At 43.8% G+C, this 18,040-nt stretch overlaps 4 protein-coding genes across 4 annotated transcripts; all 4 read left to right on the forward strand.

Moving 5' to 3' along the window:
• The first annotated feature begins 649 nt into the window (after nucleotides 1–649).
• LOC115665257 (GATA transcription factor 16-like) lies at nucleotides 650–1,443 on the forward strand. Its single transcript, XM_030587131.2, has 2 exons — nucleotides 650–772; nucleotides 888–1,443. The coding sequence occupies exons 1-2, from the start codon at nucleotides 692–694 to the stop codon at nucleotides 1,170–1,172; spliced, it is 366 nt and encodes a 121-aa protein (XP_030442991.2). The 5' UTR covers nucleotides 650–691; the 3' UTR covers nucleotides 1,173–1,443.
• Nucleotides 1,444–4,124: 2,681 nt separating this feature from the next.
• LOC115676119 (uncharacterized) lies at nucleotides 4,125–5,191 on the forward strand. The gene is made up of 2 exons (XM_030598992.2): nucleotides 4,125–4,372; nucleotides 4,580–5,191. The coding sequence occupies exons 1-2, from the start codon at nucleotides 4,193–4,195 to the stop codon at nucleotides 4,961–4,963; spliced, it is 564 nt and encodes a 187-aa protein (XP_030454852.2). The 5' UTR covers nucleotides 4,125–4,192; the 3' UTR covers nucleotides 4,964–5,191.
• Nucleotides 5,192–7,478: 2,287 nt separating this feature from the next.
• LOC115676149 (histone H1-II-like) lies at nucleotides 7,479–8,273 on the forward strand. Its single transcript, XM_030599033.2, has 2 exons — nucleotides 7,479–7,625; nucleotides 7,719–8,273. The coding sequence occupies exons 1-2, from the start codon at nucleotides 7,575–7,577 to the stop codon at nucleotides 8,085–8,087; spliced, it is 420 nt and encodes a 139-aa protein (XP_030454893.2). The 5' UTR covers nucleotides 7,479–7,574; the 3' UTR covers nucleotides 8,088–8,273.
• Nucleotides 8,274–12,823: 4,550 nt separating this feature from the next.
• Nucleotides 12,824–13,748, forward strand: LOC115675982 (uncharacterized). Its single transcript, XM_030598814.2, has one exon. The coding sequence runs from the start codon at nucleotides 12,936–12,938 to the stop codon at nucleotides 13,401–13,403; it is 468 nt and encodes a 155-aa protein (XP_030454674.1). The 5' UTR covers nucleotides 12,824–12,935; the 3' UTR covers nucleotides 13,404–13,748.
• The last annotated feature ends 4,292 nt before the right edge of the window (nucleotides 13,749–18,040 follow it).

Raw genomic sequence — 18,040 nt, forward strand, 5'->3', positions numbered from 1 at the left:
CTCACGCAATCGGAAGGGGCCTGCCCATAGAGGTTCTTCTTAGTCATTGAAAGAGATAATATAATACCCACATAACTTTCTCTTTAAAATATAGGGCAAATAAAAAGAGAAAAGAAAAAGAAAAGAGGTGAGGCAAGGAAAAGCAAGAATAGAAAAATAAATAAAAATGAAAAAGGAGAGGGTCGCTGTCCCTCATGCTGATTTCAAAATGGGGGAATATGTGATACAAATTTGGCACATTATCACTTCCCTCTTGCTTTTTTTAATTATTTATTATTTTTATACATAAATTATTTTTTAGGAGTATTTCTTATTTTATTACGAATTCTCTTTTGTCCCAAAAAAGAAAAGAGATTAAAAAAAAAGAGAGAAGAGAAAAGGAAAAAGAAACTATCCGCGAGCCTTATAAACTCCTGAAATCCTAGCAACCCCAAAGCTTCAGCTTCTGCTTCGCTTCCTCCCCCTGCTCTGTTTCACGAATTCTCTCCACATTTCTTAGCATCTCCGGTTCTCCAACCGAACTCCTCCAATCCAGCCCGCAACGATCCAAGCACCCGTCGATCGGTTTCGGTTTCGGTTCCCCCGGATCGAGCTAAGACAAGAAGCATCCGCGAATGATCTGAAGTGGGCGATAGGGCGATTCTTGATCGATCTCCTCTTCTTGTGTTTTTTGGGGGGGGAAGAAAAGAAGATGAAAGTTGTGGATAGGCACTGCGTGGAGTGTCGCACCACTCGAACCCCCATGTGGAGAGGCGGTCCTGCTGGCCCTCGGGTACCCACTCAAAGCCCTGATCTTTCGATCGAATTCGACACCCGATTCCTCTCTTTCTGTGGTTCTTCACTGTTCGATTTCCTGATTTGGTTGGTACTCTGTTTTTTCTTGGCAGTCGCTGTGCAACGCGTGCGGGATCAAGTACAGGAAGAGGAGCAGGGGATTGCTGGGCGGGGACAAGAAGTGCTTCAAGAACGCACCCACCGCCACCGCCACCAACAACAACGACAGAATCGAGGGAGGGCTGGCAGATATGGTGAAGCAGGGGTTGGTAAATCCCGCCGCGAAAACAGAGTCCGAGAGAAAAAGAGCAACGGCGAGCGAGATGAGGTGGAGGTTGCGAGAGGAAGAAGAGGCGGCCATACTCTTGATGGCTCTCTCTTGCGACGTCTTCGGCTGAAAACACGTCAAGGGCGCAAATCTGTTTTTGGCCTTTCGGATCATCATCATCATCATCTTCAACCTCTTGATGAAGCTGCTCTCTGGTGGATGAAAAAGAAATCACCAGTGTAATACGGGGACTCTGTTTCGGTTTCTGCCCCCCACTTTTCTTTTCCTTTGCCCCTGGGTTTCCATACCGAGTTGTGTACACTAGTCTTTGCTAAAAGCTTGAAGAACTCCTTGAAATTGTTCAGAATCGGTCAAATTGGATGCTTTTACGAATTGAATAATGCATTGATCACCCATTTTCTTGTCGATCGGAACAGACGGAATCGATGATCAGATACTCTGTTTGCTGCGGTTCTTATTTTATATCTCATATCTCGCCTACAAGCAGGATCATTTCCTTAGATAAATGGAACTTACATACCCACCATGAGTTGGAAGCATCTAGAGAAGAAGACTTGGAACGATACCTAGTCCAATCGTTTAGTGGGGCGGCGGTGGTCTTCGACTTGATGCGCAAGGTTCGACCGAGCAATCATGAACAGTGGCCATTCGGTGAATGTTTAGAGATAGGGATGTCAAATATTTGAGAATATTCGAGACAACCACCGTTTTATATAATGTGCAGTCGTTGAAAGTCCAGAACGATCCAAGAAATTTTCATCAATGATTCGTCAAGTTCCGCCCGGGAACACTAATATAAAGGTGAGACCAAAGTACACGAGAAAAGGAGAGATATCTAGCTTTCCATATTAAATTGAAGAACCGTGTTGAACTGATTAAAGGAATCATTGGAGTTCATTGCTTATATATATGTAAACTGAATTCAATTCATTGTTTATGTGCTGGAATTAGAGTTATGCCAAAACTGATAGGAGGGCTATTTCGTTTATTAAAGAAACGAGAGAAGTGAGAAGACTCGCCGAAGGGGCACAACCACAATGCGTCGTTCGCCAGCTACATCAAAGTGGCGTCGAGTAAATTGCGCGCTCTATCATATTGTAACTCAGGTTCTAGAATCGTCTCTTGTGGATTATCTTTTGCTAAGTCATCGCAAGCAGTCGGCTCGACACCCTTAGGCTGCGCATGGCAACCAGAATTCCAGAATCAGATTCTGGGCAGAAATTATTCTTTTTTATTATGTGCCTGGAAACAATTTCTAAACATTTAAACGCGTTTGGTAACTACCCAAAATTTCTGTTCTTAGAATAGAAAAAGAACAGAAATGCATTTGGTAACTACACAAAATTTCTTTTTATTAATAATATTTTGAATTTTTTAATATTTATTTATTTTTATTTATTTTTTCTTTCTTTCCTCTTCCTTTCTTGGCCATGGCCGGCCGCCGGCGCCGGCGACTGACCACAGGCCAGGGCTGGCGAGAGTGTCGCGGCCCTCGTCGGCGCCAGTGGCGATAGCGAGGCAAACCTCGCCTTGGCTGGGCGAGGCTTGACCTTGCTGTCGCCAACCCTAGCGATGGCGAGGTCGAGCCTCGCCCAGCCAAGGCGAGGACGGCCTCGCCATCACCACCCTGGTGATAGACCCAGGTGGCGACGGCGAGGCCGCGAGCCGCCCGCGGCCACCTGGCGAGGGCCGCGATGCCCTCGCTCGACCCGAATTGGTGGTGGCGGGTGGCGGGGCCGAAGAACAACAACAACAAAAAAGAAAAAAATAAAAAAGAATAAGTTATGAAAAAATTGTTCCAAAATCAATAAGCTACTTTTTTTTTATTCTTGATTCTATTCCAAAACTAATTCTTGGCACAATTTTGCAAAAATTGTGTCCGGGCACAAAAAATTTAACAAACGGATTTCTGTTTCCAAACTGATTCTGGGAACAAAAGAACATAATCAGTTACTATTTGGCAAGTTGCCAAATAGGCCCTTAGTGACGAAAGGGCAAGCCGGAAAACTCTCTCGCAACAAGGTCTTACACATACGGTCAATTGTTTTCTTTATCTTGCTTGCCATTAGTCCGTCTAGCGACTTTCGATTGGGGTTTGTCTCGGGAGTTAGACCACTTGAGTTATATTTATTTTATTGTCTTGAAGGCAGTCGATGTGTTAGCCATTACCGCAGGCCTTGCCCAGGGCGAAAACTATTCTGCCTTTTTCTTTTTCCTTTTTTTCTAATTTTTAATTCCTTTTGGTTTTCTCGGATATAATCACCCTCGATACACAATAAGTTATCCACAATTTTATCTGGATTTATTTATTTTTTTCTCGCCTTTTTTTTTTGTTTTATTCAAGCTATGTCGCCCAAATGAGTTGAGATTGTCCGGTCTTCAATCCAAGCATAGACCAAAAACAAATTTTTGTTAACTACGACACCGTTGTGTTGAAATCACATGACTTCATATCAAGACGGTGTGTTTTTTTTTTAAATTTTTATCTCAGGTGCATAAGCACTAAAGCCCAATTATTTGGAGGTCTATGGAACACTTTAAAACCTCCATAAATCAATTAAGTTCGAGCCTCTGGTCTGTATAAGTGGCCCTGAGTCAAAGCAGTTCGCATGCAGTTGATGAGATATTAAATATCGAAACTCTTCACATGTATTATTGTCCAACGATCATACGAAATCCATATAAATTCTTATATTGATCTGAAGTCTCAAATTTCTTTTTCCAATTAATCTTTTCCCTATTATTAACGGACTGTATTTTGATAAATGCCACGTCCAGAAATGCGCACCAAAACGCCAAGGGAGCGCCGCACCTGTAAATACGACACCGTAACGTCGGCCCTATCCACAGGAGGAAGAACGAAAGCTTCCACATGTTTCTGGGCGAGTCTCGCAACCCCGCGCCACGCTTTCTAACATCAAATGAACAACCGACACGTGGACCCTTAGAGACGAGGCCACGTCAGCGTGTCCGCCACGCGTCGTCCCTCCACGCCTTCTCTAGAAAGTCCTCGTCAGCTCCCGGTCCCTGTCTCTGCAAATGAAAAGACCATATGCCTCGCCATTGTTGTCATCAAATCGCAGCTGAGAACACGATCGAGTGACCCTTTGGACGTAAAGTGTGCGAGAAATGCGATCGAGATTAGCGGCCATCGCCGGGAGCTCTTGCAGAGCCATGACCGGATCCCGCCGCGAAGCCGCGAGGCGAGGGCTCGCGTCGGTGTCGGCCGGTCGCACGGCCGATCCCGACGTCCACGCGAAAGAGAGGGAAGCCGAAGTGAAGCCCGCCGTTTTCTCCGGAGAACCAGAGGTAGATCGATCATCTCAACTTGCCGTACTAAGACCTCTATGGAAATTGAGTCTGATCGATACGAATTTTACATTCTTTTGTACTTGTAATTGAGCCCGGATGTTGATAACGTTCTTTCGGGAATTCACATTTGTATGGACTCGTTTCGCATACGGTGTATGTTGCACGATTCTGCTGAACAACTGAAATGAGTCGTGTGATTGGCAGGAGACTAGGAAAGTGTATAGCGTGAGCTGCGCGGGGCTGGATGGCTCGCCGTGGCCGGAAGGCGATGGGGAGAACCGATCGCGGGGAGACAGGGGAGAAGCCGAGGAGGACAACAGGGAGTATTACAAGCATCGCAAGGCTTCGCCACTGTCGGAGATAAAGTTTGCCGACACGAGGAAGCCGATCACGAGGGCGACGGACGGGACGGCGGACTCGGCGCTCTACGGGGGAGCGCCGGACGTGGTGGGTTGGAGGCCGGAGCAGCTGGACACGGCGGAGGAGGCGCTGATGCGGGCTGCGAGGATCTGGAAGGAATCGGCGATGAGAGGGGACCCTGATGCTCCGCAGTCCAGGGTGCTCAGGGCTCTTCGTGGTGAAGTATAAGAGCTATGAATTTTCTTTGAAAAGCTTCGATCTGTAAATGAAGTATACTTTTAATAATCTGTTTGAGGACTTCTCCTTCCCGAGAAACCCGCTTAAACCACAGACTTAACTCGTGGCAAGATTCGAATGGGCACATTTTAAGAGAGTTCTACTTGTACTTAATATTGTCCGCTTGCAGACGTGCTGGATCTTTACAACTTGAAAATTTCAAAGACGTGTCCGTTCATGAACATCTCAGATGCATAATTTGGTGCAGAGAATATTTGTAGTTCTTTCCAAAAGTTAACCAATTTCAGTGAAAGGCGAATACCCAAAGCTGCTTGCATCTTGTCCTCATTGATGAGGGACGACACGGTCTTTGAACGACACGGGCAAAACTGTTTGAACGGTATTTTGCCCAATCCCAAATCAAATCAAGACATTACTTGGACATACTACGAAATTCGCCACGTCTCTCGGACTAAGATTTCCAACTGTCGGGCTCCCGTCACCGTGACCAGTATCCGTCTCTGTATAAGAGGGATGACTGTCGATTCAAGTTATTCGGAGAGCCCAGGTCGTCATCATTCGCTTCTTCGGGGCCCGTTTAGGATGGTCTTGTCAAACGGGGATGACCCGAATCGCTCTGTTGGTCATTAGTTGTTCCTGAGCCACCGGTTTTGAGGCAGTGGCGGCGGCCGACGCCGAAGGCAACAATAAGGAGAAAGTAAAAACGGTGTGTAAGCAAATAATTTGCCGTCTCTAACGTTTCGAGCTTAGTAGCTCTGCGTGGAGGCTACGAAGCTAGGTTAATACAGGATGAAACTGACTTAATGACATAAGAGGAGGTCAAAGGAAGAAGCTACATTTTCTTAAAAAAAAAAAAAGAAGAAGCTACATTTTTCTTTCATTCCTAGTTTCTTTCTTCCGATCAAGTCTCCGATTGGTGGGGTGTGTGAACGAAAACGTGCAGTCAGATCAGGACTTTTGCCAAACGTACCCACGAATAGGGGTGTCAAAAGTACCCGCTCAAACATGACCCAACCCGAACCGACCCGATCCAAACAAGGAATTTTCATATTGGGTCGGGTTGGCCTTAACTTGTTTGGGTAACAGTAAAAACAAGGTTTAAACTTGTTTTGGATCTATCCGAGCCCGCCCGAAACGAGCCCGCCCGAAACAAACAAGAGCCATTTGTCCTTCTTGTTCCAAGCGCGCCGGAAACCCTATCATCTTCTTCCAAAGCTCCGGACCGAGAAGTCAGTGACGGACGGAAACCTCCTCGCGACGGGAACTTCATCGTCGCCTTCCCTCCTTCCTTCGACCCCCATATCCGAGGCTCTTGCGAGCTTCGAGTTCGCCCGTCGGAGATCCCTCTCCCCTGCTTCAATTGCCGGATCTCTCTCGCCGGCGCACAGGCGGAGCTCGTGATCGCCGACTCCGAGGAACCGCCGCCATGGCTCCGCCGGCTCCGTCGCAGCGGTTGCCGTCACCGTCCCAGCCTTCCGAGTGTGTCCTCCTTCCCACCCGATCTCATCGCCCCCGCAGTTCCGCGCCCGATCGACTTCTCTCGGAAGAGGAATAGCCTCCGGCTTTGTTCCTGCGTCGTTCGCTGCGATCTTGAGTGATGATCGTGGTTTTGGTCGCGATTGGGTCGGCCTCGGTGCAATTGGATGTCGCATTCTTAATATTTGTAGCGAAAGATGCCCACGAGCCGATATAGGCGCAGGATAATTTGTTTTTCCTGGAGTTGATCGAGAAAATCGAGTTGGAAATTTCAGTTCAATGCTCCGCTTGCTATCGTTTGCGTTTGTCTACGTCATCGAGCCTTCTTCTCGGATTGTTCTGATGCATATGCATTTACTCAGCATTTCCATTTCTTGCATGGAGATAGAAGAACATGCTTACAACTCCTAGTGTTGATATGTGTGACCATAATCTGGATGCTTGTGGTACTATTCATGTTTCTGTCAGTTTCTGGAGCTTTAGAAGAGAATTGCCCAGTTAGCGAGAGTGAAATTTCTCCTATCTTGGTGATTCCGTCTGGTTTGATGTTTCACTTTTTATGAATGGGAGGATTTAGTTGTCCCAAATGGTTTGTTTCGTGATGTATCATTTCAATAATGATTAGTAAACCTCTAAACACGAACCTGAACCGACCCGACCTGAATCGAACCCGACCCGATTGTGCGGCTATATCATGTTTGGGTCTTGTTTCGGGTCGAGCCAAGGACATATATTCATTGTTTCGGATCGAATCGGGTATCATGAAAACCCGATCCGACCCGACCCGTTGACACCCCTACCCACGAACCATATTTTCTTGCACCCTGTCATGGGATTTATATGAAACAGAACGTGATCGCCTCTTCATTTTGCTGATATGACCTAATAATTTGAGGACTGCAGCTTATACCTCTGCAGCTTGAATTGGTGGCCACTTATTACTTTATACTCACCGTAATCTACGGATCGTGGCCCACTCACGCTCTCGAGCCCTCGAACGGCTACTTCACAATCCCGCCGTGTCTTTCAAAAATTGAAAAGAAAAGCCCCTTGCGCGCACTGTCCTTAGCTCTGCTGCTTCTCTCTCTCTCACTCTCTCTCTCTCTGAGGCAAGAAAGGCAAGTAAATGTCGAAAATCAGCGAACCATCTTCGACCGTGCATCCTCCTGACTCGGAGGTTCTCTTCTCTGCTTTTTACATCGACCCTTCCCTTCTTCAAGAGAACTGTCAAAATTCATCGCGAATTTGTTGTGTTTTCTTCTTTTGGCAGGTGATGAGCAACGCAATCCTCATCTTGGAGGACCAGGGAGGTTCGAGCCGGCCCGCTGTTTCGGAAAAAGAGGTCCCGAAGGAGCAGAGGGCTGCGAGGAAGACGAGGAGGCTGAGCCAGGTGGAGACGCCGGAAGCTCTGAGGAAGGCGACGAGGAAGAGGAAGGCGATGCCGTCGGGGGTCGGCGGTCCAAACGGTGGGAAGATGAAGCGGTTGAGTGAGGTGAAGACGCCCGAGGGGTTCAAGAAGGGTGATAAGAAGAAGATCAAGAAGACGAAGATGAAGACGGCGACGGCGGCGCCGCCTGTGAAGAGGAAGAGCTTGAAGAGAGCGAGTTCTTCAAAGCCAGCGAAGAAGGGTGGGAAATAATTCGTGGGAGAAGTCGGTGGCTCCTGTCCTGCGTTCTTTCTGTCGATCACGAGCTCTCGTGATGTAGCTGCTGCAATCTTGTTCATCAAGCTGCTCTGATTTTCTGGTTAATCTTCTGGTTCATGTAGCTTTAACCCTCTGTTTCGCTTCAATTTGGGAGGACTTGAAAAAGTAATTTTTGGTTTATCCTAAGCCTCGTTGATGTGCTTAGGACTATTCTGTGCTGAATATGGTTCTCATATTCAAATTCTCATTTACAATTTATTACCTTATTGAATTCGACGCGAGCAATCATTTGTGATGTGTTTTATAAGAAAAGCTTCGAGCCCAAAAATTTCTAAAAGAAGAAAAACAATCTCTCGTGGTCATGCGTCATCAATTTAGCCGCAAAATGGAGGAATATCGAGTCGTTTTCTTATTTGGTTTTAAAAATTATTTTCGAGATGGTCAAATCATTTGGAAGTTTTGATTTGAGGACCCTCAACATTATTCGTTTCCCTAGTGAACCTGGCTGTACGGTAGATTGCAGGGAACTTTTTATGCAAAAAAAGGAAAAAAAAAAAAGGGTCTATGTAGAAGATACTAAAATATAGGTATCATTTGCAAATAAATAATCATAGGTTCAACAAGGAAATTCTAATATAATCTCTGAACTACCAAAAATAATTAGCAAAAGTCTTTATGTTCCAAGATAATACCTAAGAATCAAATAATTAATGAGTAAACAAAAATCAAATTAGAGTCTGGGGCATTATTGGGTCCATGTCAACTTTTATCAAATTACAAGCACTGTTTTTGGACACTATGCCCTTTAATTGCACCGACAGATAGATAAATCGACATTATTTTCTTCTTCTTTTTTGCGCTATACAAATATCTTTCTGGAAAGTAGACTTAAGTGAAAAATTTGCTATTTTTTCGACAATCGAAATCAAACAATCATTCAACATTCGAAGAATTAAAGGAAGCGAGAGAGAAATTCCAAATCTACTCGGCCAAAATTGACGTGAACCCTTTATATGTGCATGGATGTTCTAGAAATACGTCCTCTTTCTGGGCCATTCCTTTTTAAATTATGTTGCATTTTGTGTGAAAATCGTGCGACTATGGCTATGGCTACGGCTACGATTTCACCTCTTTGTATTTCCTCCCTTTGGTGCCATCATCGGCGCATCTCTCTCTTCTCTTTCTCTGGAATCTGGATAGAATACATAAGAGTGGTCTGTTCGCCGTGATGCACCGTTCGCCACCGCTCGGCTCTCTCTTTCCGGTTTCCCTCGGCTTACGTCGACCTGGTAAGCTCCACCGATTCTTCGTCTTTGGGTTTCCCTCTTCTTCTTCTTTTTTCATCTAGTTCTCTCTCTCGGATCTCTATTTGGTGTCGCAGCGAAATCTGAAACGCATGCAAGCGATCACCAAAATGTTGTTAAATTAGGTATAGATTAGGCATTGCACCGGCTTCCACAATCATTCACGTCGAATGCCCTGCCTAAATCAAGATTTCGCGCTCTTTGCTTAGCCTTAATTAGCTAAGATGATGGAAGGTTTAACTAGTTCCACGATCACAAGGGTCCCTCTAGTCTCAATCCTTGATGGAAAGTGGTAATCTCTCTGGTTAAGCACTTCCATTATTTGAATCTGGTTTCGAAGATGGAATCTGAATGTTAGTTTGGCTTTTGTTAAAAACATATGGTTGGCGGAAAAATAAGTTCGACCCGGTGCACTAGGTGGACATCTCGATAGGTCGAAGATCCATTATATGAAAATAAGCAAATCAAGAAACGCAATCTCTCATTAGGGTGACTTGTTTGGTCCATATATTAGACAGGAGCATTACATGCTAGAAATCTTTCTTGATAATTCGAAATGGGTCTTCGCTAGAGAAGCAATTATGTATATTTGAAGGCAATCACGAACTATAAAAGTGAGCTTAGACCGGGTTCGACTTCTTTTTTTAGTTTTGCAATCAGTATTGTGCCGTGCTGTGCCGAGCTGAGCGAGTCTCATGTTAGATGGTAAAGATCTTGCGATTTGAACTTTTAAGTATATACCCACTCACCACTAGGTACGCAATGTCCATGATTATACACCAACCAAAACAAAACTTAGTCACGACATTGATAAAACAAGAAACTACTTCTGATCAATGGACGGGTCTAGATGGGTTGAATCAGATACCGATCCTGGAAGTCCTCGTCAGACAGCCTAAAATTAAGAGAAAAAAAATACATCAACAACCTATCAAGGTCCTGATAGGAGTAAAACCGAGTCCCAGAAGGAAATTGCTTGTCCAGCTTCCATCCTGTCTGCGCTTTAGGCCTTATTTACTCGGACGAGCGCGGGCAAGGCCTAGCGTGCTGCCGCATTCACGATAACGTTTTGCCGAAAGTAGTGGATCCTTTCGATCTATGGATATTAACGAGCTTTAATCAAGGTACCTTGAGAGAGAAGACAACGTGGAAACTAATTGCACGGACAATTACATAATTTAACCAAACGAAGTACGATCCACATTAAACCTGACAATCAAATCACACAATAATAACGCCAACCCTAATGGTCAATAAATCAACTCACCACAGTTCCCATCCAATGTGGCGCATTAGAGGTGAGACTGTTCCCCACAGCTATTTGCTCGTCGTGTCTTAGTCATAGCCCACCTTTGGACGGTGACATGCCACTCGAAAATGGAGTAGGGGGTACCCTCCTTTCTTGGCACGACCCACTAATGAATGATCACCACCACGTTCTCTCACTCCCCGTTGTGGATCACGAGAAGGGAGAGTTGGACTTTGCCGAAGTACATTTCTCCTCGACGAATTCATCCGACTCATATGTAGATTCATTTTCGTCGAAAGAATTATTCAAAGTGATCGGTAGATCTCGATCAAGTCGTGACATTTTTTTTATCTGCAGAAGTACGAAATTTTAATTTAATCAGGGGATTGGGTATTAGACAGCTTCTTGATTCTAATAGGGCGGCAATGCTCAAACATATTTGGGCCCTATTCACAGATAAAGAGTCGCTTTGGTGCAAGTGGATTCATTCCACGTTTTTTAAAAATAGGAATTTTTGGATTGCCCCCAAGCCTACCCTTTGCTCTTGGACTTGGAAGAAAATCCTTGATCTTAGGAGGGAATTTCAATTACAGTTTGGCTGGAGAATTGGTAATGGATACTCTGCCTCCTTTTGGTATGATTGTTGGCATCCTAGAGGCCCTCTCTACAAGTTGTTTCACGATAGGGAAATATTTCGGTCCAGCATCCCTCGCAATGCCTCGGTAAAGGACTTCTTCTCCTCGGTTTGGCAGGACTCTTTGGTACTGCGTACGGTTTACTCCTGGAATGAGGCTCTCCCCACCCTTGTGGGGGACATTGGGGATAAATTTCTGTGGCAAGGACATCAATCAGGTAGATTTTCTGTTGCCTCGGCATGGGGAATGATTAAAAAAAGAGGACAGATCATGTACTGGCACTCCTTCATTTGGGACGGTTTTTTTATCTCCCCGGCATGGATTCTTGTTGTGGTTGATGGCCCTTAATAGATTGCCAACGCAAGTGCTTTTACTTTCTTACCGAAGAATCTCAGAAGGTGTTTGCGCATTTTGTCGCTGTAGACCGGACTCGGTGGACCACGTCTTTCTTGCGTGCTCGGTCACAGGCTCCCTTGCAGATTTCTGGGCTCATAATTGCGACCTCCTCTGGAGGAATTCTTCTTGGCAAGACAATCTTTTGTGGGCAACCAAATATATAGATGGTGATAATTTCCACCAAAGATTAGCTCGTTTCTCCTTTGCTGCTTTGTGCTATACCATATGGACCGAGCGGAATCATATTCTCTTTAGAAACCGGTCACTCTTTGTACCGGCCATACGCAACCACCTCACTAAGGTGATAAGAGATAGGGGCGCTACCTTCAAGCATGTTCAAGACTCCCCCCACAATAGAAGAATCCAAGCAAACTGGGGTCTCCCCACTTCCATTTTTGACCAACTTTGAGAGATCTCCTTGTAGGTCTTTTCGATTCTTCCCTGGTTGGACGCATCTCTTGTCCTTGCCTTTTGGTGCACTATTGTTGCTTTGTTGAGTCGATACACCTTTAACCTATCGGGATACCTCTTTTGTCTCCTCAAGTTCAAGGGTTTTGTGTTCGATCTCTTTCCTTGTAAATTGCGTTTAGAAAAGTCAATATACTGCTTACCTTACCAAAAAAAAATTTAATTTAATCAGATTGCAGCTTAGTAGTTCTAATTTTTCACAGGAGTAACATGGAGCTCCATTTTCGAATTATTCATCATGTGCTATATCTCTTCCATCTTTGATAAGAGGGGACGATATGATTAGTCTTATGATCGATAAGCTGTGGCTACAAATATCATCTACGTGCAAACTTTAACGAAATCCGTATGCGTGGGTGGTCTCCATTTCTTTAAGTCACACGCGATTTTGCCTGGCTTTCGGGCTTGTCGGTAATTTTTGACTGCAATTAATTTATTGAGATTCCATCCATCTGGCTGGCTGCATCGAATCATGTGATGCAGCTGCTCATGCGAGACCAGATCGATGCTCGCAACACATACATTAACTCCTACCGATGCATGTCCACTTCAGCAAGCTCATGCCTCCACACATTTATGTCTCTCGATTATCCATATATATTTTACACGTTTTTTTTTTTTGCTAAATTATATGCTTCACATGTATATTGCAATATATATATGTGCTATAAATCAACCAAAACGCATCTAGCTTCATCTCTCTCACCCCAGCGCTCTCTCTCTCTTTAATCTTCATATATAGAACCATAAACCAGTCGAGAGAGAGAGAGAGAAGGCTGGAACAGAAGATATGGAAGGGGCGTCCGTGAGTGCGTACAAGGGCCTGAGGGGATACTGGAGGAGGCGGAGCTACTGGAGGCTGGGCGGGTCGGGCAGCCGGCGCCGCATGCGGGTGGTGGAGCTGGGCTCGACCCGTCGGAGGAGGCGGCGCTGGTCCTGGCGGATCAAGATCTCGCCGAAGCTCAGCTGCCTCAGGTCGCCCAGGAAGTTCCTGCTGTGGCCCAAGAAGTTCCTGATCTGGCTCCGCGACGGCTACGTGAAGATGATGCTGGGCATCGCCGACTCGCGGGTGTGCGGCGCGTACGGTGGCGGCTCGGTCGCCGACGCCGGGCTGAGCGGGTTCGGGAGGCGGCCGCCTAAGGAGTACGACCAGCGGGTGATCGTGGAGGTGTACAAGGCCCTGATGGCGGCGCAGGCGAAGGCCGTGACCAGAGCCGCACCGAGTCGGCTCCCGCTGGCGGCCATCAGGGAGGAGTGATTAGCGACATCACGTAACGGAGGATCTGCAGGGGCCGAGGGGGGAAGCCGGAAATGGAGGAGGTCCGGCGAGGGAGCGGCGGAGGTGTCGCCGGAGATGGGCAACCTGATAAGGAAGGCTTCCAACTCTATTTTATTTTTTCCCCTTTCTTTTCTTTCTTTTTTTCTTTTCTTTCTAATCCCGATTTGTAAATTTGCCCTTGTAGTGCAATTGTCTGGCAAAATAAAAGAAAATGTTCGAATGCAATTATAATTTTCTTAAGCAAAAAGGAGGAATTGTAACGGGAGTTGTCATTAGATTTTTCACTTTTGAGAATACAAATTATCTCTTGCTTTGTTGATCAAAGTTTTCCGCTTTTTTCCTTTTTTAGTTTTTCATTTGCTTAGTTCGTCTTCATCACAATTTTCATTTGACGAATATATATGTGCTCATATTTATTTGGCAATCTAAAAATGAAATGAAAAAAATATTTTCTGAAATCCAAATTTGTTGGTGAAGATGTGACATATGTCGTGACCATCATATCATAAATGGTCAACTGTGGAGCAATTTTCTTGTCACGGTTTTCGGTTAGCGAGAGTTCGCAGTCGCTTCACTTTCATTTGTACTTCCCAGTCAATACCACAAGAAGACACATTATTCTCGTTTACCTTCTTTTTTTTTTCCATAAGGAGACAGTGTTCGTAATTTTAGGCCCTCTTTTTCAAGATTTATTAAAAAAACAAATCAAATTACCCCGCGAAAACAAGTGGCGTACCTCTACTCCGATTATCTTTGTGCGGGTGGAATCTTAGTTGATACACATGGACGGTGCGGTTTATGTGCATCTATCGAAGTCGCATATGTTGCTAAATTCGGATACCTCCATTATTCAGAAGACCCGAAAAGAGATTAGTTTATAGGCTCTACGAGGAGTCACATCGGTTGTTAAATTCATCGTTTTAGCGATAGAGAGACTTTTGATGTCAGTGAGCGACGGGTTGGACCATCGGTTTCTAAACGGATTTTATCGGAAAAGAGAAAGATTATAGTGCCTGAGATTTCACGAGGTAAATTTTCCGCCTATGCAAATCGGAGCAGTTGCGATTGATGCTACAACGTTTGGACAGGCAGGTGGGAGAGAACTTATAATCCTAACTTTGCCGAGGTTGGTCAAGCCCGTCCTAATTGCAAGATTAGGTGAGATTTCTTGCAAGACGAAATTGCTTCGAGCATACAGATTGTTCCTTCTTTTTCCGTCTCTCTTTTAGATGATTATGCCGCAAGGCATACCGATTAGGAAAAGTAGGTATTCTGCCCAAGAATATGGACCAGGTGGGCGTGGATCCAAACTTAGAGCTCGATAATCTATTTTCATAGACCGAGTCTTGTTTTCTCGAGAAGAACTCTTGTCAAGAGGCCCTAAAGGTTCGGGGGAGCCGCTTCGAAACCGAGCACTTTCCAAGCTGGCGCCGACTCTTTCGATACACAATCAACTCCCGACGCAGGGATCACGATAAGGAATCGCAGGCGAATCCTACCAGTGAAGAGGCTGAGTTTCGCGTCGCCGGGTTTTCGAAAACCCGGGTTATCGAAGCGGGCATGTAGTACCATTACGATGCAATAAAAAGATGAGCACGATGAAGGGAGATAGTAAAAGTGAGAATATCAAATGGATCGCTTTCATCTAACAACAATTATGTAAAGATTTTATAATGCTAAGTGCTGCGACAAGCGAGGCGGGCATTGTGCACATCTCGAAGCTTTGTGGAATCTTTTCCTAGCTGGATCCGAACGTGACGCATCATGCATGTTTCCTAACTCCAATGCATCTCTAATTTCTAATGCTTCCTCCTCCATTTTTCTATACTTCTTTGTGTGGATTCTTATGGTTCTTGGAGAAGAAGACCAATCTACAGTAGTGCATCGTTTCTTTATCGTAAATTTTCCATCCAAGATGCTGGAGCACGTGAAGACTTGAAAAGAATTCTCAATTGGACGACTAGGATTTTACTATGTTTGATGATCGAAAGTCTATGGATCTTCGAGAAGCTGTTCATCGAGGGATTGTAGAGAACCTAAAATTGAGATGAGACGATTTTTAAATGTTCGGTTTGAGGCGTCAACGAAGCATTCACGGTCTGTTGTGCAGATCCGTCACTGTAAAACCTGCCTAAGCCTAACACGTCCTTCGTAGACTAGCCAAGGCTTTTCTTAAAAATCGGGGATAGACCTAAGAATCGAGGCTGTGACCCTCGGCTTTAAAGTCCGGGACCACACCACCAACCCCTCGGTTGGTTTAAATGCTCACACTTATTCACAATAGCTTTTGCGTAGATATCAATTAATTTCTACTGTTAATAAATTTTTTTACTTTGTGCATACAAATGTAAGTTATAACGTAATCCTTTTATGCGGAAAATTTATTATATAGGATCTTAGATCTTCATGATTTTCACAATAAGAGGGATGAAGACATACCTTTATCCATAGCGTTTCCCTTGAAAATTATTGTTGCAGAAAACGGAAGAAACGAAAAAATCTGATTTCTCTCCCTTACCCACTTTTCTCTTAACGTATCTTATCGATGGAGGATAAAAATACAACGTTCTTTTTCGTGCGTTATCGTGGGTGGAGAGAGGACCAGACTCTTTCTTATATATGCCCCTTCAAGTGGTGATTTCCATCAAAGCATTTCCCACTTCATAAGAGTTGCACCTCTTCGGAGAAACTTTAACTTCTCAATAGAATTATACATTTTCATCTATTTTTCATAGCCAATACGTTTTAGCACTTAAATATTTATTAAACCATTAATTCATAACATCATACGGGCCACATTATTCTTACATTCTCCCACTTGGCCCATATGACCTTCCTTTCATGGTTTAATAAAGACCATAATGTGCACAATAACATTATGCTAAAACCTTTCTTAAATTGCCTATCACATAATAATCATAGTTAAATAAAGAAACTAATGCGAGTCATAGCGGTTGTATGCCATTAATCGACATAGTCCCTTTCATGTACTACAACTATAGCTCTCTACTTAATATGATCCATAAATGAGAAGTATAGTAATGGTCCAACTATAATGTCTCTGTTAGAGACTGTCCTGTTACACATTCATCTATTTCCATCATGTATACCAAATAGAAAACAGGAAATATCAGAAACACATAATTGAGCTCACAGTGTCAAATCAATAAACTTAATGCACTCATAATACAATCATTAATAACATCCAATAATACCCATCCTTTCAACATGTTCTTTAAATATTTTGGGCGGCAGTCCTTTTGTTAAGGATCTGCAATCATAAGTTCGGTGCTAATGTGCTCAATTGACACTCTTCGTTTCTGAACTTCTTCTTTAACAGATAAGTTTTTAATCTCCATATGTTTAGCACTCTTGGAGTACTTGTCGTTCTTAGAGAAGAAAACTGCTGCAGAGTTATCACAATAAATTTTCAGCGGCCTGGCAATACTATCGACAATCACAAGCCCCGAAATAAAGTTCCGCAGCCATATCCCATGAATAGTGGCCTCAAAACATGCCACAAACTTAGCCTCCATAGTAGATGTAGCAATAACTTACTGCTTTGCACTTTTCCATGAAATTGCGCCTTTAGCCAAAAGATACAAGTAACCAAAAGTTGATTTTCTTGTATTGGTACATCCGGCTAAGTCTGAATATGAATATCCAATCACCTCAAGATGATCAAATCTTTTATAAGTGAGCATGTGATTCTTCGTTCCTTGCAAGTATCTGAGAACTTTCTTTGCAGCTTTCCAATGATCTAATCCTGGGTTACTTTGATACCTGCCTAGCATTCCGACAGCAAAACTAATGTCTGGTCTGGTACAAGTTTGAGCATATATTAAGCTTCCGACAACAGATGCATAAGGAATACTTTTCATTCGTTCTTGTTTCAATTCACTTTTCGGACATTGCATAAGACTTAATTTGTCACCTTTCTGAATTGGAACTGCTCCTGCTGAACATTTATTCATATTAAATCTCTCTAAAATTTTATCAATATAGGCTTTCTGAGACAACCCTAACAATCCTTGTGATCTATCACAGAATATTTCTATTCCTATCACATACGTTGCATCTCCCATATTTTTCATTTCAAATTTTTAGAGAGAAATTTCTTGGTTTCATGTAACAAACCAAGATCATTAGTAGCAAGCAAAAGGTCATCAACATACAGAACTAGAAAAATAAACTTGCTCCCACTGACCTTCATGTATATACACCGATCAACAGTATTTTCCTTAAATCCAAAAGAAGTTATGGTATCATTAAACTTAAGATACCATTGTCGGGAAGCTTGTTTAAGTCCATATATTGATTTCTTTAACTTACACACCATGTGTTCCTTTCCTTTAATTGAAAAGCCCTTGGGTTGGTCCATATAAACTTCTTCCTCTAAATTCCCATTAAGAAAGGCAGTTTTAACATCCATTTGGTGTAACTCTAAATCGTAATGAGCCACCAAAGCCATAATGATTCTAAGTGAGTCTTTCTTGGAGACTGGTGAAAATGTCTCTTTATAGTCAATGCCTTCTTTCTGAGTAAAACCTTTAGCAACAAGTCTGGCCTTATATCGTTCGATATTACCTTTTGAGTCACGCTTGCTCTTAAAGACC

Source organism: Syzygium oleosum, unplaced genomic scaffold (genome assembly GCF_021117445.2).
Source record: "Syzygium oleosum isolate NSW1041296 unplaced genomic scaffold, Sole_v2.1 Sole_v2.01, whole genome shotgun sequence".
Taxonomy (NCBI): Eukaryota; Viridiplantae; Streptophyta; class Magnoliopsida; order Myrtales; family Myrtaceae; genus Syzygium; species Syzygium oleosum.